The sequence below is a fragment of the Squalius cephalus genome (genome assembly GCF_949319135.1).
Source record: "Squalius cephalus genome assembly, chromosome: 18".
Lineage (NCBI taxonomy): Eukaryota > Metazoa > Chordata > Actinopteri > Cypriniformes > Leuciscidae > Squalius > Squalius cephalus.
The window spans coordinates 11,363,569-11,384,209 of record NC_137139.1 but is presented as its reverse complement, the minus strand read 5'-3'; the positions used below and the strand labels follow the sequence as shown (position 1 = coordinate 11,384,209).

Sequence of the window (20,641 nt, the reverse complement as noted above, 5' to 3'; positions counted from 1 at the left end):
AGACAACATACATACGCTATAAATGTAGAGGACTAATGAACAATTCGAGAAGATGCACATTTTGTGTAACTTCAAATATATTTTATTACATTCACATAATCACCAAAAAAAGTAAACAAGAAAAATAATACAATGTATGCATCTACAATTTGTATAATAAACAACAACTTAATTTTGTATCAGTCATTTGTAAGATATAAACCTACTGCATGCATACTTTCTTGGTATGCTCTAAATTCTCCTGTGCAGTAAGTGCTTCTCTCTTGTGTGCAGTTTTCTTATTTTTATTCTCAGTTGAAGTCTTTTCTTCTGTCTCCACACAACCCTTCAAACACAAGAGGGAAGGGAAACAGTGAAGAATGAAATAACAATGGCTCCCACCAGTGGCTCATGTGTGTAACGACAAGTGTGTATTGAGCTCAGGCTTTGCCAGACAGTTGAAACACAACAGACCTAAAAAGCACAAATCGTACCTTGTTCTTCTGGATTGCATGTTCAGCCGTCCAGTTCTTTGCCTTCTCTAGATAAAGTGGTTTGTTGTATTTAAATTCTGAGGACTGGAAAGTATGTAAGACACTCCATTAATTTGCAAGAGCAATGACAGTCAGAACACCTCATGAAGTAAAGAAAATCATTGTTTGAACTAACAGCTAATCTCCTACTTAATTCCCTGGTTTGTCAATTATGTCGTGCAGTTCAAACAAACATTTCAATTCCTTAAGTTGCACATTTGATCTTTAAACTGAGGGAACACACAGCAGCTTAACTCACTATATCAGCCATGAGTGGGTCGTCGGGGTTCGGTTCGGCCATCAGTAACTGTATGGAAGTGAGCAATGTTGAAATGTTGAGCGAGGGCCTCCACGCTCCCTTTGAAAGAAAATGCATGAATATCAGCTTGACTAGTTTACAATAGCAACAAATGTGCATAAAAAAAGTCTACTGTCAGTGTTAATATCACTACAAGTGTCATGTATAAATTATTTTTTGCAAAACATATATACATTAAAGGTTTGGGTTCAATTATATTTTCAGTCTTTACCTTTGGTGGCAATTTCAGAGCATCAAGACAAATGCGTCCTGCATTATCAATGTTGGGGTGATAGATGGGTGTCAGGAAACGCATCTTCGGCGGCTCAAACGGATACCTTCAAACATGAGAAAAGTGTTAAACGCGTCAAAAATCTATTTAATAAAATTGCACATTGATGCTAAAATCATTTAACGCTCTGGTAGACTTGAATCATTTTAACTATGTAAATAATTGAGAGAAAACGCATGTTGTGTAACAGTATATTGGATCTGAGCGTAAGCTCTTAAAGTGACAGTAGCCTAATAAACCTGCAGCGGTCTGTCATTTTAATCAAAGAACAAAAGACAAAAAAGAAAATCACGACTTTAGTAACTTTAATTGCAAGCATTAATCTTGTATTTTATTTTTACAATGAAGAATATCCAGTGTTATTTTACATTTGATTAATTTACTAACCTACTGTTAGACCCACCTGAAAAACTTAAGACATATCTGTCTTTATTATATCTATTGCATTTATTTGTGTTGTTGTTTGCAATTAGTTTATTAGGTCTTATTTTATTACTGACTTTAACTTGTGTCGTTTTTTTTTTTAAGAACATAAAATTGTGCATTGAAGAAAAGAACATTTTTGTTTGTCAATAGTTATTTGAAAGAAAATCGGAATCAGCACAGAAAATTGCAATCAGTGCTAATATAGCCTATGTTAGTAGTTAAACCATGGTATTACATGTGATTTCCATATGGCTTTTACACCAGATGTCACTAGTCTACTTGCACTCTATTTTAAATTTTTATAATATCTGTATTATTTATTGTAGAAATAAATTGTGAATATATTAGAGGTGAATACCATACATGAAAACCGCTCAAAACAATGAAACAATACAGAACAAATTAGTATTGTACTAAAATATAGTACATTGATTTCATTTAAATAAATAAAGTTACACAAATTGCCTTCAGTCAGTGTTGACCATCAGGATGTGTACTGTAGGCTCACCTCTCAGGTATGTTGATTTCCAGTGTGAACAGGCCTCCTTCATAGGGAGTGTTGGCACCTCCAACAATCTCTATATCAAACACAGGAGTGAGGATGTTGTCAGTATTGAAGATTTACTTAGATATGGCATGTAATGTGAGGTGAAGGCAGACTGACGGGCTTGTAGTTGATCCAGCCGTCCCTCGACCGGCCAGCACGAGACTCCCGGAGGAGGTTCGGCACTGAGAAGCTGCATCTCCCGCTTCAGGCGACTGATTCTCTGCATAACGCCTGTCTGAATCAACACGACACGGTTATTAAGCGAACAATACTTTAGCACTTGCCATATTCACAATACACACTAATATTAATGGCACATTCCCCTTACAAGCAGCCCAATGTTAATCTATGAAGAATGCGTGAGAACTCAATTTTGTCAAGATGTTACATAACGTCTATATAGCTAAAGCAAATTATGTCATTGACCATCATATGAGATATTTACCTTGATATCTTGACTTACTAGTGTCGTTACTGCCGCGTTTTGCTTAATTACTAAACAGTGAACGCTGAACACTAAACACAAACAGCCCCTGTTTTTGATTCTGCCCGCTAAATGTTCATACGTCATTGTGCGACCGACGCGTGGTTTTACTTCAAGGTGCATTGTGGGTATTGTAGTTTCTTGCGTATTCACTCGTCATAGTTTGATTAATGTCTTTTTTGCTCCAGCTGAAGCAATCCTCACTTAAAATGTTCTGTCATACAGTCTTAAAATGCCTGTTTGGTGTGTGAGGTGAAATGTTTTGTACCTTTTATTGAAATGTTTTGTAAAATGAGCTCACCTCATTTAGAAATAAAGCTAGCCTAGTGCATAATGTCAACCATTGGAAATATTTACTCCTTTTGGATTTATTTTATATGAAACACAATCCTGGGAAAGTGTGGAAGAACAGATCATTTAGCAGTTGCACAAATAGAAATGCAATGCAAATAAAAGTTTCTCAATTCGGATAGCCTATCTGCTTCCATATTTACCTCAGGATGCCATTTGTCTCCAGTGAGAACTTTCATAGAAACCTCGTTGATGACACTGTCTAGTTTTTCATTTCCAGCCACCATGAGCAATTATATGTCACTTATAAATGAAATACAAAATCAATAGTAGTTATTAAGATTAATGTGTTTTGGAATTGGTCAAATGTGCCTGGAAAAAAAATTTGATCAGAAAATCAACGTGCCTAATAATTCTGCACGCACTGTAGTGATCAATTATTTTCACCATTATTTAATTTCATAATTTTTCTATAGTATAATGGTCACTTTGATCCTTGAAATCCATCCATCTTCCAAACTGCTTGTCCTATAGGGAAATGGGGATGCAGACGCTGAAACCTTATTCAAATGAATGAATGTTTTCCCTCACGTTCTGCAGGGGCGCTAAAGTAACATGCGTAAAAGACGCACCTCAACCGAAAATTGCTGACAGAAATGGATAAACAAAACTTAAAGTAGAAAACCTAAAAATGAACACACGTAGAGACTTTTTTTTTGGTTCTCAGAGCATCTCAATTTTGTTTGCAATGTTCTTTTAAAGTTTCGCTCTTTTATAGTTTAACCACTGTTTCCTACGCATTTCAGTTTAATAATCTTTCTGGACTTTCAGGAAACACCAGCGGGCTATTGGAGAGTCAAACACAAACATAAGCCCGATCTTTTCCCTACAGTGTTAGTGAGATTTAAGAGCACACACACACACACACACACACACACACAGCCCCTGGCAGATCCGCTCTCTTTCGTCTCTTTCGTTTTCATTTCCCGGAAGGATTCCTTTCTTAATTTTACAGGCGATCCGCATAAGAAAAAGACAAACTCTGCTGTGCGAGAATACGACGTCACGCGACTTTAAACGCCTTATTTTGTGTATACATCGACAAGTTGTTGATATTTTAATCAGTTATTGATAGCGTCGCGAATAAATAGAAGAGTGTGTCAAGTCTTGAAGGTTAACATGAGTGACGCCTCCTCTCCGCCACCTTTAATAAAGGTAAGAGACTCACTCACTCACCAAATAAGTGCATTGTAGACCTACTGTTAAAAAATCTGAATGAGTAGGCTAATCAATGTTTTTATTAGTGCCTCAATAAAAAACGAACTAAAGTAATTTAATCACATTAAAACACTTTACTCCTCACTTTAAGCAAATGTTATATTCAAATGGCTGTTTTGTTATTTTGCAAACCCTCTCAAAATATCATAACGTGAAAGTAAAATATTAGTGTAGATTTTTAATGCAAATCTACTTTATTAACAATTTAGGCGACGGTGTAAAACTGAAAATAAAAACTGTGTGCCTCAAATTTACTTTCACTTTTGCAGTGTGTTGTTTTCATTCAGCAAAATATGAGTCACTATAGTTTCTGTCCTTTCTGGTTCATTCATATATTATACATCACTGAAAACATGAAAGGGAATTAAAGGCCTTTCATTTGTTATTAAAGTAAATGTTTCTTTCTGCTTTCCCTTCCAAACGTCAGCAGAGTTGTAATGGGAACGAACCCTCAGTTTGTGTGCCCGTTCTGCCCAGCCCTCAGAACGGACCTCCCTCCATGAATGAAGCCATGCCTGATGAACTGTGCAAGCTCCCTGGAAGACTACGTATGTTCCCATCAAAACTACACTTCTGCGATTACAATAAATGCATACAGATCACAACGACTAAACATGTTTTTAGGTGCATGCATTAAAGGAAAAATGTACTCAACTTCTTCCAGGAGAACATCCAATCTGCACTTTTCCACACAGTAGCCAATAGTCTTAAAAAAGGTCAAAAAGAACAATAACAATACCATAAAGCATTTGGCCTCATATATTTGTCTATATCTAAGGCCCTGTTTACACCTGGTATTAAGATGCGTTTTGGTCGATCGGATCAGAAGTGGACGACGCTAAATAAAGACGTAAATGGGTCTAAAACGCTTTGAGCTTGTCCACTTTGGACCACTTCCAGAGTTGAAAACACATTTGACCGGATTGCTTTCGTAGTGTAAACGCTCATGTGGTCGAATGTGTTCAAACAGCCACAAAAGACCGTTTACTCTCCGTCTACTGACATAATGAGTAACATTATGGGAAACGCTCTAGCCAAACGGGATTTAAACTGGCGGCTGAAGACCCAAGTTTAATTTGAAGATGAAAAATGTACCAAGCACAATGTTCTCTCACCATTCCTGATTTCTAACACACACTCACAGCGTTCAGCGTGATCTTGCTGCTGTCAGAGCAGAAACTAAAGCTAAGTTTTTCTATTTTTCGTGTTCATATGTAAATTGCGAGAGCTTATTTTGTCCATTAGATCAAAAGATCTGAAAAAGCCCATACTTTTATCCGCCCATAGACCCTGTTTTTGAAGAAATCAGGACAGAAGTGGTCGAAAGTGGACAAAAGAGGCGGATTAAAAAACCAGGTGTAGACGGGAATGTGTCTCCCTCGTCTACTTGTGATCCGATCCACCAAACGCATCTTAACACCAGGTGTAAACAGGGACTAAGTCTTCTTGTAGTCGACAGTCATACGAAAGTTTTGTGAGAGGAATAGGCTGAAATTTTTCACTCAATTTACTCTCAAATAACATTCAAACTTGCACATATTCAAACATTGTGGCTCCAGATGCATCACATGAGATTTGAATATACTCACATTTGCGACACACGGAATGTATTTTCAGCAAATTATGATATCAATTTGGGTCTGTTCCTCAAACACATGCAAGGCTTCATAAATAGTAACAGACTACTTTTTAAAGAGCTTAAATGGCTTTTTTAGGAGATTCAGAGTCACTTCACACTGCTGCTTTCATTCTAGGACATCCTGCACAATATCTCTTTATGTTTCTGGAATGACACAAGGGTGAGTAAATGAGCTCTTTATTTTCTGGTTGTAATGTACAGGGATCAATCCTTCTCTGTGGGATAAAGAGGATGTGAATCTCTGGCTGCGCTGGGCTCAGAGGGAATACTCTTTGCGACGTGCGGACCACCAAAGATTTGAGATGAACGGAAAGGCACTTTGTCTTCTCACCAAAGAGGACTTCCGTCTCCGCTGTCCCAGCTCTGGTGCGTGATGCTAAAACTATTAGGTTATAGTTATCAGATTTGTCCAGAACTTTTATAATAACTGCACTGTGGAATATAACTGCAACTGCTGTGAAACAGGTGATGTTCTGTATGAACTCCTTCAACATGTGAAGCAGCAAAGGAGATGTGCAATCTTCAATCCGCTAGCCAACTCCAACACACACACACAACAGATGCTCGACTCGCATGGGACCACAGGTGATCTGTTCTATGTATCTATGTATCTATCTATCTATCTATCTATCTATCTATCTATCTATCTATCTATCTATCTATCTATCTATCTATCTATCTATCTATCTATCTATCTATCCATACATCCATCCGTCTATCTATCTATCCATACATCCATCCGTCTATCTATCTATCTATCTATCTATCTATCTATCTATCTATCTATCTATCTATCTATCTGGTTATTTAGGTTTCAAGGTAAGGTTAAGTAACAAGTTGAAAGAACTCTTCCTTGTTCCGTCTGTTTCTTTATAAACACACTGATCTGCTTCATTTGTGAAACGGGGTTAAATTACACCCATTCCTTTATGCAGGAGGGAATTTCCTGGTTGCAAAACTAGAGCTGTTGCCAAAAGGTGTGGCTAAATCAGACTTAACTTCATTCAAACAATATTACACATTTTATTTTACTTTCATATTTGGCTTTTTGTGTTAGACTTGACCCTGTAATGTTATAAATAAAATGTTAATTTGCTTTGCAATTGCAGCTGTAAATAGCACTTGATAAATGGTCTTGCAGGTCCTTGTGTTCCCTCTAACAGAAGTGTTCCTGTTTGTCCTGTGAATCCAAATTCTCGGGTGTTAACAGCCGGATGCAGCACGGATCACAGCCAGGAGGGAAAACCCTTGTCTTCTTACCCTGAGCATCCACAAGTCATGAAAACAGGTCAGTGTTTAAGCCATCTTTGTTACCCACTTTATAAAAGTCCTGAGACTAGATCTCAAGGTTTTATGCAGATGCCTTATATCATGATATGAGTAATTTAAACCCACCAAAGCTTGTCCATCTTGTGGCCTCCAAGTGTGTCCCAGCCCTCTGGTTGAGATCCACTAATATAGGATATGGATGAGTTTGTTTTTTTAGCTCACTGTTTACCCATATTCTGCAGAGCTTTCTCAACATTCCCCCGAGGAAGGACTGCAACAGAAATCTCCAGACAAAACCAGACAGCCTGTAAATATTTTCTGTACAGATGAGCCTCTCAACCTGTCCAGTAAACCTGCAAACACCACACACACCACTGAGGCCAATGGAAAGATTCCAGGTGCTCATTGGAGACATTAACTATGGCTGATATCATTTAATAATTTCCAAACCCCGGAAATTAAGAAAAAAAGAATACAAATTACAGTGTGTCAAAACCATAAAGTAACATGCCTTTGACCATTCCATCCTTTCTTTAGACTGCAAACTGTTATGGCACTATGTGTACCACCTGCTGTCGGACAGTCGGTATAAGGCCTTCATCCGCTGGGAGGATCCGGACTCCATGGTCTTCAGAGTGGTGGATCCCAATGGACTGGCACGACTCTGGGGAAACCACAAGGTACTTTATCAGGAGAGTCTTCTGTGTTTAAGTGTTATTGACAATAATCGGGTCTGTTTGTTTGTTATTGCAGAACAGGGCCAATATGACCTATGAGAAAATGTCTAGAGCATTGCGCCATTACTACAAGCTCAACATTATCAAGAAAGAGACAGGGCAGAGGCTGCTCTTCCGGTAAGTGGAGGCATTTGAAGCACATTAGTATTTGTTTGTACTTGCTCATAACTCAAATGTCGGAGTTGACTTATATCAGTTGTTATTTGATGGTGATGCTGATATAATTCCTATATAGGCTAATAATGATGGAAAATTAGTCATACCCTTTGTAACAAAGAAGTGTAATTGTATTGAATGGGCATTTGTACTTTAAGTTCATTTTTAAGGTCACCATGAATTCAAAATGGACAATTCTTATTTTTTATGGAATATTGCAGTGTTTATTATAAATGATTTATCGGTGCACATCATCATTTAAAAAAAAAATGTATGTGCCCCCTCATAATCTTTTATATTTATCTGCCGATAAAGCAGAAGTGTACCTTTTTGGTTGGTACACTTCAACCAAAAACACAATAGAAGGATGAAATCACACTCAAGTCCTAGGCTACTTATGAGTCGAAAACACTCAAGTTCAGCTAATTGAATTTAATACATTTCAGTTCACACTTACAGTAGCTACATTCTTTAAAGTCCCCCTGTTGTCAATTATTGTATCCCTTAAAACATCACAAAAATTACATATTTAAAAGTTTAGAGCATTTTAGAGACTGTCTTTGGTTCACTGCAGTTTTAAGGGGAAAATACTCAGCAATGGTGTTGACTCACATGATTTGTCTTAAAGCATATTAAAAACACGACAGACAAGCAAACTTGATTTTCACCACAGGGTTGACTTTAAAATGTATTTACTGTAATAAATACTCTTTTTAATTGTGTAAAGTGTACTTTTTTTTTCACAAGTGATACTAAAAGCCAATTAACTTTTGCATGAATTTCTGTTTGTTTCTTATGATGCTAAAAATCTTTAAATCTGAAATGGTATGATTATATGTGGTCTGAGGGATTTTAATGTGGATTAAGTGTGGTGTTTATAAGCATCCCAAGAGATGCTTGATTAAATCGGTTGAGAGAATGAACAGTGTATCGATAATAGTACCGGTCACGTTATACCAGGACAGGAGACCAGAATACAATTTAAACTCAAACTTTATTTATACACGTGTGCAACCCCAAGAATCCCTGGAGGCAACTGAAGGTCAAACTCAAAAGGCAATGAACTTAGAGTCTCTTTGAATGCTCAAACTCAGGAGATAATGGATTCCATAGATGACAGTCTCCGTAGATAATAGTCTTCATAGATGATACAGTAGTCTCAGTCTCCGTAGATCCTTAACTCAGACACAGACTCGTAGATACACTGAACTTGAATGCAGACTCATAGATGCATGGAACATAGACGTGTAGATACACAGAACTCAGACGCAGACTCGTAGATACACTGAACTTGAATGAAGACTCACAGATACATGGAACATAGATGCAGACTCGGTAGACACTAGAACACCGTAGACACTGGAATCATCTCGAGAGAGGAAACGCTCACCGATGAGCTTTGGAACCAGTGACAGATAACCAAACTAGACCCAGAACATAACATCAAGTCACATTAATACCCAGCAGTGAGTGCATGTGAAGGAGCTGAATATAAAGGCTGGTGATGAGGTAATGATGAGGAGATGGGATTCAGCTGCGTGATGAGGGAAGTGAGTGCAGGTGTGGATCCAGGGGGATGCTGGGAAATGTAGTACTTGACAGGGCCAGGGAAAACCAGGGAAACCGTGACAGTACCCATACGTCCATATCTGTAATTTCATAGTTTAATCACTTTACTGTTATTATAAAATGTGGAAAATTAAGAATGAGTAAATGTCCCCACACTTTGTAATTTTTTTTTTTTTTTTTTAAGTAATACATATTTTATACAAAATAGAAATTCACTAAAATATTTGAAAAATTCTTTTTACAGATACAGTAGATTTTTGAACTCACACAAGAGGGAGCTAAAACTGTTAATTCTGTTAAACTGGGCATGATGATCTCAAAAAGGAAAATGCTGTCCTGGTCGCACTTCTGGATTTTAGTTAGACGTATTCCAGGGTCAACATTCCTGTCTAAAAAAATGTAGTACCCTACCCCTAAACCTAACCCTAGCCATAAGTTAAAAAGAGTGAAATGATGGTGAATAACACTGATGTAGAAGCACCGAACCCTGGCTGTGAGCCTAAACTTGACATAAACTGTAAACTTGTCCCTCAAATCTGATTGGTTGGTTGGAATGTTGTTCCAGGATCAACAAAGATGTTGATCCAGGAACATGTTGCACTTGGTGAAATCTGGATCTGCGTCCTGGCCCATATGTTGATCAGTCACTACCTAAATGTCTTTAAAACTGTCTCTTGGTCTGCCGCAGGTTTCTGAAGACGCCTGAGGAAATAATGCAAGGCAGGTCGGAGCGTGCAGAACCTCCGGAGTCTCCTGACAGTCCCGCGTCCCCTGACTACAGAGAAGACGCTCTGGAAGTATCGCCTGTTTCGACCCCTACCACCCCGAGTCCCAGCTCTGATCACAACTTCAGCATATCGCCAATCCCATGACACTCACTTCTACATGAATTAACCTGGCCTTTTAGAATGGGAAACCCCAGAGCTGGACGTCCGATACAGTTTGATGTGAAATACAGACTGCCATCTACATCCCCAGAGATTGCTGATATCCTGTAGAGGAACCATTGGAATATTTTAGGAGATGCTCAGTTTAAGTTTACTTCACACGGTGAAGACTCAGGGTAGTTTATGCAGTTGTTTGCTGTGAGGATGTGTTGAAATTTACACGACACATTCATCAACGCAACAATTATGATTGATTCTCATAGTCTCGTTGTCGAGTTGATATGAAACGTTCTCAGGCTGTAAAACTGTGCAATGTTATTTTTTACAAATGTGTGAATTGTACTGCATCGATTAATCAAATAGCATTAATAATATGGGTGACACTTTATTTTACAGTCCTGTTCCGCATGAATATACTATACAGTAATTTCAGTACCTGGGTAATAACTAGGTACTAACCCTGAACCTACACTAAACCTAAACTTAACCCATGTAGTTACCTTATGTGCCCCAGTACTTTCTTAGGTAAGTACACTGTAAGTACACATAAGTGCACGTACTGTAAAATAAAGTGCGACCATAATATGTACACTGAAATCTATGTTTTCATAATTAACTCTATAAAGGTAACTATAAAAAAAAAGTTCATGAATATCTAATTTGTCATATTTTAGGTTAAAATGAATATGAATGCAGAATAGAAAGTTTGTATTTTGGGAAATTTTATTTGATTTTTGAGGCTTTCTGCAGTCAAACGTAAATAAGTAAATAGTTTGTATGCTTTTTTTAAATAGTTTATAAGTTGTTTATAAGTAAATATGTCATTTGGTCTCATAAAATCTAGTATAATAATGGTAACACTTTAGTTTAGGGTCCAATTCTCACTATGAACTAGTTGCTTATTTGCATGCATATTACTAGGATATTGGCTGTTTATGAGTACTTATAAAGCACATATTAATGCCTTTTTCTACAGGATTCTACATCCTGTAATCCACCCAATACCTAAACTTAACAACTGCCTTACTAACTATTAATTAGCAGTAATTAGGAGTTTTAAAAATTAGGAGGAAAAAGTCGTAGTTGATAGTGAGAATTAGACCCCAAAGTTACCATTATTATAACATAAATAGAAAAATGTTGATGAATGGTCAATAAAATTAAATACCACCTAATTTATTTTTTTTAATTTCTTTGAAGAACTGGGATTCACAATGTCTGGGAAAAGCCTTTATATTAGCCTAATTTTTAAAGTGTGATTTTCTAGACCTGGAAAAGTCATGTAAATGAATAAAATCTTATAACTCAAACTGATTTTTAAAATAAATATAGATGTTTCTATAAAAAAATCATCATCCTCAATTTTTATCTAAGAAATCATGAACATTTGGAAAAGTCATTGGGCCTTTGAATATTGTTCACATATGAGGGGCTTTTGAGTCAAAAACGGTTGAGAACCTCTGATCTAAAAAGCAATGAAGTTACATCACTGGCTTATTGCTCACGGCAAATCAACTGACTGTGTGAACAGTAGGTGCATTTAAAATAATGGTCTCTACATACGTTTTGGAAGAGGAAGAAGACAACTTTTTGTTTCAACTTTATTGATTCAGTTCTTGGATCCATATACTCCCTCTTGATAGATGTGCTTGTAATGCACGCCATGGTTTAGCTCTTCTCTACGGTAATCTCCACGCTCATTTAAAGACGTTTACTAAATGTCAAGTAATTCGTATTGCTCCAAAGATGACAATAATATACATTTACCTCTGAAGCCCTCTGAAGGTTGTGGGCAGACACATATAAAAGGCCTAATTCAGACACCATTACGTGAGTAATTGATTTGAGACCATTTCTGGTATCCTAGAGGGGAAGGAGAGACTTTGTGGGCTTTCTTACATTTCTTTGTTGTTAACAACACCGTGACGGTCTGATTTTATCTTGTTGCTCTGACGGTCCTCATCTTAAGTTAGAGTCGGAGCACTGAAGAGCTGATACCATCCGACCACGAGGAGATATTTCCAGTCATGTCATCACCGTTTTGCGTTCTGTCTAAAAATGAGAACCTCTCCGTGTCTTTCTGTGGTTCTGGCTTTCTAGCAACTTACCAACTCGGTGCTGCGCAGAGTCTTTTGGATAACGCGGCCTGGATCCTGCAAGGAGCACCAAGAGTCTACGGCGCGTCTGCTGGTTCTCTCGTGGCTGCAGCGGTCGCCTGTGGGTCCAATCTAGGTAATCTGAGATCTTTTTATTCATATTCACCTTCATTTATCGACTATGGGACTAGTGTTGTACTTATAAAGGTTGTAGGTTCAAACTCCATCCAAAAAAAGACCAGGTTGGTCCAGGGATTAGTGTGCTGTAAGAACTGTTAAAATGAGTCAGTATCATTAAATCCACCTTCTCACAGGACGTGTGCGAGACCAGCTCTTGGAATTTGTGAGATTTGCCAAACAACAGCCGCTCGGTCTTCTCAGTCCCACGGTGGATATTTTCAGGTGGCTGGAGGTCACACTACAGCGCTGTCTGCCTGATAATGCCCACACTCTGGCCACCGGACGGCTGCATGTTTCCATGACTCGCATGTCTGATGGGAAAAATGTTTTAGTGTCGGAATTTCACTCCAAAGATGACCTTATAAAAGTAAGCATCATTTTTGCCATTTCATTTAAAAATGTATATGTATAAAATGTATAAAAATGTTCAGTTTACAGTAGTGTGTCATGTTACAGCTCAATTACAGCTATTCATTTGTATTTATTTGTACTGTATGATTTGTACAAATTTGTTGGAAAAAAGTCCTAAAAATCTAAACTTTGGTGAGGTAAAAGCAAATATGAAAATGAGACTATTCAAGTTCATACAAACTTACCACCAATTCGCCTCGCTCCGATACTCCTACATCGGAACTAGACTCGCGTACGGCCGTTACAGAAGCCAGCGATTATAGTTTATTAAGTTATAAATATGGCAGACTGATCTCATGAAATGGCGTATGTATGACACGCCAATTCGTATTTCCATTTTTGGCGTGTTATCAACACGCATAATCGCTTTTCAGCGTGTTTATGAACGCCGTTGATTTACGTTACATTACTGTATATAAATATGACCTACCCCAACCGCGTCCCTAAACCTACCCATCACTCGGGTTAATACCATTTATGAGTGTTCCCCTACCATCCTAGGAAAAAAAATATTGCTCCCCAGATGTAGATATACATTTTCCTCCGTTTCGCTCGGACATTTAACGGCGTACACATACACGCGGAATCACTCGGACGTTTAACGGCGTACACATGCGTGGACATGCGGAAAGCTCAAAATGCGTAAATAACACGCCACTTGACTTGAAAGTGGCGTGTATGTTTACGCAAAGTCATGATGTCATGTTTCATGTTGCATATGGATATGTTCTTACAAAAGTGCATGGCTTCGCTTCAGAAGGCCTTTATTAACCCTCTGAAGTAGTGTGGATTACTTTTATGATGGAGGGATGCACTTTTTTAGGCTTCAAAATCTCAGGCGCTCACTCCCATTATAAAGCTTGGAAGAGCAGGTTATTTTTAATATAACTCTGATTGTGTTTGGCTAAAAGAAGAAAGTCATACACCTAGGATTGAGGGATTGAGAGTAAATTGTGGGATGATTTTTATTTTTTGTGTGAACTAACCCTTTAAGTGGTCTCTTTCCGTCCTCTACAAGGCTCTTTTGTGCAGTTGTTTTGTTCCTGTATACTCTGGCGTGATCCCACCACAGTATAAAGGCGAGGTGAGTACAAGTGTTTGTACTGTATGTCCTCTGTAACAACATGCCTAAGAACTACAGAAATACTCTAAACCAACATTCATCTTAAAACAAGCTCTAAATATAACATCTTTATACTTTCCCAGCACTATATGGATGGAGGTTTCACAAACATCCAGCCCTTAGAGGATTCCTCTCCCACCCTCACCATCTCCCCGTTTGCTGGAAACATGGACATCTGTCCCTCCGATACCTCCACCATCCTCTGTGACGCCATCATCCAGAAGCTCTTCTTCCAGTGCTCCCTTACCAACTTCCTCAGACTGGTAGATGCTATGTTCCCTCGGGATTGGAGGGTGAGTTCTGTAAATGTCCCAACACAAGTACCTTTAGGCTGTTTGCTCTAATCCTGCCTTCACGTGCTATCGGTGTCATGTATAGGTGAGGATGCAAACGCAAGTAACAAATGTAGATTTATTTACACAAATAAACACAAAACAGAAATCCAGGATATCAGGTAACAAAGACATGAAGCAGAGGCAGGTGACAATGACAATGATCCGACAGTTAACAAAACAAGAGACAATGCTTATATAGACAGATCTAAATAAATAACAGGTGTGCCGGTGCTGATGAGGTAGTAATCAGTTGATCAGTCCAGGTGATGACAATCAGCACAAAAACATACACACACGAACGGACCACGGTTAGCCAACCCTGACAATCGGAGATATCCTTCATCCCACTTCTGAGGTTATGATTACAAGCTTGTCACATTCAAGTGCTTTGTTGTCGGAAAGAACAGGAATTATGGAGGACACCAGGTTTATTCTTGCCTATTAATTGTGAAAATCTTATTAAAGCCAAAATGATATTTAGCATCCCATTTTTTTTTTTTTTTTTTTGGAGTAAACAACCCTAATCACTCTCCACTTGGATGGAATCGAGCAGCTTGAACATTCTGTAACTTTTATGGTCTTTATTAAATAAATAAATGGTAATATGGGTTTCAAATGACACAATGGTGAATAAGTGATGACATAATTTTTATCAACACTTCCTTTAACTTAATTCATTGTTAATTGACAGATTTTGAAGAAGGCTTTCTACAGTGGATACCAAGATACCGTATACTTTCTGCAGCAGAACAGTGAGTTTTACAGTAATGATTTTTTCGGATGTTCGTGTTGAAGTATTCATAAGTATATATGTAAAGTGAACAATTACTTTTGGTAAGACAGCGATACATCCAACCAATGTCAATGTATGCACAGCTTTCAAAACATAAACCCTTTCACATATACAATTTTAGCGATACTTGTAAATCTTTTGCAAATACTAATCAGAAATATTGGAACCTTTGTGATTTTAATATTTAGACAACAATCTTAAAAAAACTGAATCAACTCTGAATCACGTCAACTGTCATTCATAACTGTCTCACACACCTCGACAGACGCTTTGCCGTTGTACCCTGAGCGGAGAAAGGAGTCAGATGCATCTGATGATTCCCTGAGCTCAGATCACTGGATGCTAACACAGAGTGGTGGTGTTGAGGAAGAGGATTCACAGCAGAACTCACTGGAACAACCCGAAGAGAAGACCATCAATGGGGTTTGTTCATCCGTCAGTCCATCCCGTCAAGAGCGGACAGGACATAAGAACTCGCCAGTAAAGGTTCAGGAAGGTACTGCAGGGTCCTGTTTGCATTTGTGATTATGAAGGATTCGATACATAAGTGAAACATTCTCCTATTCTCTGTTTTAGTGCTGCTGTGTAATATTGAGGGACAGCTGGAGATTCTGAGTAATCCGGATGTCTCTTTATCTCAATGGACGCTCTCATACCTGCTCTTGCTGTTTACACTGCCAATCTGGAGTGCCACAACCTTATGGGAAAGGTAATGAGGAAGGGAAGTTATTTTGATTAAAGATTATGAGGACACATGAATAAAAAAAAAAAAGATGTCCAAGGATGAACCATTTATAATAAATACTGCAGGCAGACAACATAAATAAACTACAGGTAAACATTTCAGCTGTGTGGACGCTAGAACCGGGTTGACAATATCGATTTCTTGTTTATTAATCGGTCTATTATTGATCTGTTTATTCTATGCTGCTTTCTGTTGATGGTACAATGTGATGGAAGAGATATGAGATGGGAGGAAAACTTTTGAGTTCTTTGAAAGAGAATGCAAAGTTTCTCAGGGGAAGGCAAAAGCATTGAAATATATTTTTTTCTCCCATCTTAAAATTTTTCCATCACCTTTAGGGGCTTCGTATTGATGCGTGAACAAAAATTCACAGTTTCATGGTAGACTCAAGGGACGTGGTGGTGGAAACAATTTGGGATGGGAGAATTATATTTTTTTTGTTATTATTTTGCGTTCCCTCGCAAAACTTTTGCGTTCCCCTGAGAAACTTTGTGTTCCCTCGCAAAAACTGTTGTGAGCTCAGACAGACACTTCCTGTTTAATGTCCCGCTGGCAGTGTTTCAAATAGCTCCGTACGTTAACAATGAAGCGTTTCATAGTGTTTGAACTTGGACTCAAATATAAAGAAATGTGTGCAGTGAGTGCTTCAAGGAGTTTAGTGAAGTTGGTAATATATTCACAGATTCGAACTTCCCGGATCAATATTCGTGAGCTAAACGTAGTTAAAACACAAATGACACATATTTACTATCAAAGTAACGTAGACAACGAGCTACAACCCAATTTTCCTCAAAACAAGCTTTATAATATAAATTTGTCTCTAAGCAGGCGGTTGAAAGACAAGTCCGAATAAGGACTTGGCGTACCGTGGGAACGCAAATATCTTGGCAGGGAATGTAAAAGGTTTGCGAGGGAACGCAAAGTTTCTCGGGGGAACGCAAACGTTTTGCGAGGTGACGCAAAATAATTTTTTTTTTTTTTTTTTTTTACTCTCCCATCCCCATTTTTTTCCACCACCACGTCCCTTTAGGGACTCGGTACACAACATTTTGCGAGCGAACAACATTTCTTGGGGGAACGCAAAACATTTTGCGAGCAAACGCAACATTTCTTGGGGGAACAAAAAAGCATTTTTGCGAGCGAATGCAACGTTTTTGCGAGTGAATGCAACATTTCTTCTCAGGGGAACGCAAAATACTTTGCGAGCGAATGCGACAATTTTCAGGGGAATGCAAAACATTTAGCAAGCAAACGCAATATTTTTGGGGTAAACATAAAACATTTTGCTCCCGTGGAACGCAAAACATTTTCCAAGTGAACACAACATTTCTCGGTGGAACGTTAAACAGTTTCCAAGCGAACGCAACATTTCACTCGTGGGGAATGCAAAATATTTTCAGAGCGAAGCATTTTGCAAGAGAACACAACATTTTTTGGGGAAAATCAAAACATTTCGCTCATGTGTAATGCAATACATTTTGCAAGTGAATGCAATAATTCTTGGCAGAATGCAAAAAACAACAACAAAAAAAATTTGCGCGCAGGAAATGCAAAACAATTTAGTCCTGGGAAACGCAAAACATTTTGCAAGCGTACACAAAGTTTCTGGGGAGAAAACAAATATATTGCGAGTGAATGCAACAATTCACCCCCCCCCCAATTTTATTTTAATTTCAATTAAAATTCAAACAATAAATACTGCTTAGGCAATCTTTATTGTGGCGTGACAGAACACTGCTTCAATTCAAGCAGCAGTAAATCATCTCTTCCTTTTTGTTACTAGTTACAGCGCAAAATAAACATGAAAGAACATCAGAAGATATGGTTGATAAAAAACTGTATAACTTACCGTTTAATGTCCAGCTCCTAGTAGCTTAAAGAGAAAACCCTCTAGGATTTTGCTAAATAGATGGACTAAATTGGATATTAGTTAGATTTTTACTTAACATGTTGTCTTCATTATTTAATGCATGTTTGAATGAATCTGTCATGGAAATTATTACAGCCACTGTCCGAATGGTTATATTTCAACAACAAATTAGATTTGAAACATAATTATAATTATTTTATATCAAGTTTATATCAAAACGACATGTTTTACAACTGTTTTTAACGGTGTTGATTATTAAATAGATTCATATTTTCAGTGAATAAAATTGATTTCAGTGCATCTGTTATTTTCATTAAATGCATAAAATCAACATCATTTATTTTAAAATTCCACCTAAAGGTTTCTGAATTTAAAAGGCATTATTTAGAGGCTGCTCATAAGCACTCATGTTGTTTGGATATGTTGTTTCACAGGTCTCAGAAATGGATCACTAAAGCTATGACTGTGGCATACTGGCTCTGGCATGGCATCAAGATATTTATGATCTTTGTACTCAAAATTGTGTTGTCCACTATGAGGAAAGTCCTTGGAGACATGTAAGTACACAACAACAAAGAAACATTGTCTGCTGTTACAGTTATTGTAATTAATACCACTGAGGAAGTATCTTCTGTCTTTTGCAAAGGATGCTGAGTCTGATCAGTTTCATGCCAGCACACGTTCACGATGAGCACCGCAGGCCCAGAGAGTTTGCTAAGAGACACGTGGCCTCCTCTAATCTGAATGGCCACGTCTCATCTCTTCTCCCAGCGAGCCCTTCTGTGGCACAGACCTTGCCAAACATCTACACGCTCCTGTTTTCACTAGAAACAGAGCGCAAGTGGAGAAGACGCAAGATAGAGGTGCAACACACATTACAACAACGTGTGGCTGATGTGAAAAGAAATGAAAATAATGCAAGCAATGCAGGATGCTTAGCGTTACTTAACACAAAGTGAAGTTGATGTATCGTTCTGTGCGGTTTCATTTTTTTTATATATACTAACATGGGACTAGCATTGGGACAATGCTCTAGATGTTTTAGTGTCTTTTTCTTTTTAAAAATCTAATAAAAATGTATGGTAACACTTTACAATAAGGTTCCATATGTTAACTTTAGTTATTGGTAACACTTTATTTTACAGTGTCATTGTTACACGTTACATGTAGTTAATATAGCAATTACTATAAATTGTGCATAATTACATGCAACTAACCCTTAACCAAACCCTAACTCTATAGTAAGCACATGTTGTTAATTATTATTAGGCCTACTACTTAAACGTATAATTACACTGTAACCCAGACACGTTAAAATAAAGGGTTACACTTTATTGTAAGGTGTCCTTGTTACAGTGTAACTATACATTTAAGTACCAAGTAATATTAATTAACAGCATGTACTTACTATATAATTAGGGCTAGGGTTAAGGTTTGGATTAAGGTTAGTTGCATGTAATAATGTATAATTTACTGTTAATACTACAGTACATGTAACATAAAAAGCACACTGTAAAATAAAGTGTTACTAAATAAAGTGTAACTAAACCACTTATTAATCTTGTGTTAATTTTAACATTTACTAATACATTATTAAAATCAAAAGTTGTATTTGTTAATATTATTTAATGGAACTGAGCGAACATGAACTAAAAAAAAGTTGTATTTTTATTAATTAATGTTAACTAAGATTAATAAATACTGTAACAAATACATAGCTCATTGTAATGCATTAACTAAAGTTTAAAGGTGCTCTAAGCGATTTCACACGTTTTTTAGGCTGAAACATTTTTTGTCACATCCAGCAAACATCTCCTCACTATCCGCTAGCTGCCTGTCCCCTGAACACACTGTAAAAAAAACGGTCTCTGTAGACAGCCCAGGCTCCACAAACGGCAACAAAAACAAACTGGCCCAGCCTGGACCACGAAACATAACAAACAGTGTTCCAGCCAATAACCGACAAGTATGATTTGGGGGTGGGGGTGGGGGGTTAGTGCGCGTGCACATGAAGGGGGGTGTGGGGAGTGGAGGAGAGAGAAGCATGAAGAGGGAAGTTAGCTAGAGGAGAGATGTCCTAGACAACAACTAACGTTAGAATTATATTGATATATATATATATATCTTGAATTTTGATATGGCCGACACACGACCAAAGAGACGATGTTCCGATGAACAAATAGCAAAGAAGAGGGAAAAAAGGAGAAGGAACGCGAAGTACCGAAATTACATCGGAAAAGCACGGAAGGGAGGGGGAGGGGACGGGATGAGGAGGAGGGAGGGTCGAGCTAGCCTCCGTTTTGTTTGACAATACTTCGAACGTCAACAAGAAGTGACGTCACCCAACATCGCTTAGAGCACCTTTAAGAACTTTTAGAAGATACATGACAACAGGTAAACACTTAAGATAATACTTATAAGACATTATAGAATTTTTTTTTTTTTTTTTTTTTTTTTTTTGCATTTACATTGACCAAGTTTCATAATATTACCATTTTATTCATACATTTTTTTTTTTTTGACAGCACTAGTTTTTAACAGTAAAGTTTTGAAAATAATAGAAAATGTGTTAATCTCAGAATCAGCATATCTATATGCTGTCAACACATTTTAACTATTTGCTTTAGTATTATAAAAATATACTAACCAATAGTTTAATTTTGTTGTCTGTTTAATATCACAGAAAAAATATACAGCTGCCTG

The 20,641-nt window shown here is 37.6% G+C and overlaps 3 protein-coding genes across 7 annotated transcripts; 2 read left to right on the top strand and 1 right to left on the bottom strand.

The window, feature by feature from the left end:
* Positions 1-63: 63 nt before the first annotated feature.
* Positions 64-2,641, bottom strand: ube2t (ubiquitin-conjugating enzyme E2T (putative)). 2 transcript variants are annotated; one of them, XM_079849406.1, is made up of 7 exons: positions 2,521-2,641; positions 2,193-2,310; positions 2,037-2,106; positions 1,043-1,148; positions 772-870; positions 474-557; positions 64-325 (listed from the first exon to the last, which is right to left on the bottom strand). In XM_079849406.1, the coding sequence occupies exons 2-7, from the start codon at positions 2,299-2,301 to the stop codon at positions 203-205; spliced, it is 591 nt and encodes a 196-aa protein (XP_079705532.1). In that variant the 5' UTR covers positions 2,302-2,310; positions 2,521-2,641; the 3' UTR covers positions 64-202. The 2 variants fall into 2 exon arrangements, with proteins under 2 accessions (XP_079705532.1, XP_079705533.1); XM_079849407.1 differs by having other exon boundaries at positions 2,539-2,624.
* A 1,141-nt stretch (positions 2,642-3,782) lies between these two features.
* On the top strand, positions 3,783-11,727 carry etv7 (ETS variant transcription factor 7). 4 transcript variants are annotated; one of them, XM_079848601.1, is made up of 9 exons: positions 3,783-4,065; positions 4,556-4,676; positions 5,969-6,133; positions 6,233-6,352; positions 6,909-7,055; positions 7,279-7,434; positions 7,574-7,716; positions 7,790-7,890; positions 10,187-11,727. In XM_079848601.1, exons 1-9 carry the CDS (start codon positions 4,030-4,032, stop codon positions 10,368-10,370), a joined length of 1,173 nt encoding a protein of 390 aa, XP_079704727.1. In that variant the 5' UTR covers positions 3,783-4,029; the 3' UTR covers positions 10,371-11,727. The 4 variants fall into 4 exon arrangements, with proteins under 4 accessions (XP_079704727.1, XP_079704730.1, XP_079704728.1 ...); XM_079848604.1 differs by having other exon boundaries at positions 3,817-4,065; positions 4,559-4,676; positions 6,978-7,055; XM_079848602.1 differs by having other exon boundaries at positions 3,817-4,065; positions 4,559-4,676.
* Positions 11,728-12,340: 613 nt separating this feature from the next.
* Positions 12,341-19,030, top strand: pnpla1 (patatin-like phospholipase domain containing 1). Its single transcript, XM_079848582.1, has 9 exons — positions 12,341-12,617; positions 12,796-13,028; positions 14,091-14,156; positions 14,279-14,488; positions 15,222-15,282; positions 15,589-15,819; positions 15,900-16,032; positions 18,373-18,495; positions 18,585-19,030. The coding sequence occupies exons 1-9, from the start codon at positions 12,413-12,415 to the stop codon at positions 18,895-18,897; spliced, it is 1,575 nt and encodes a 524-aa protein (XP_079704708.1). The 5' UTR covers positions 12,341-12,412; the 3' UTR covers positions 18,898-19,030.
* The last annotated feature ends 1,611 nt before the right edge of the window (positions 19,031-20,641 follow it).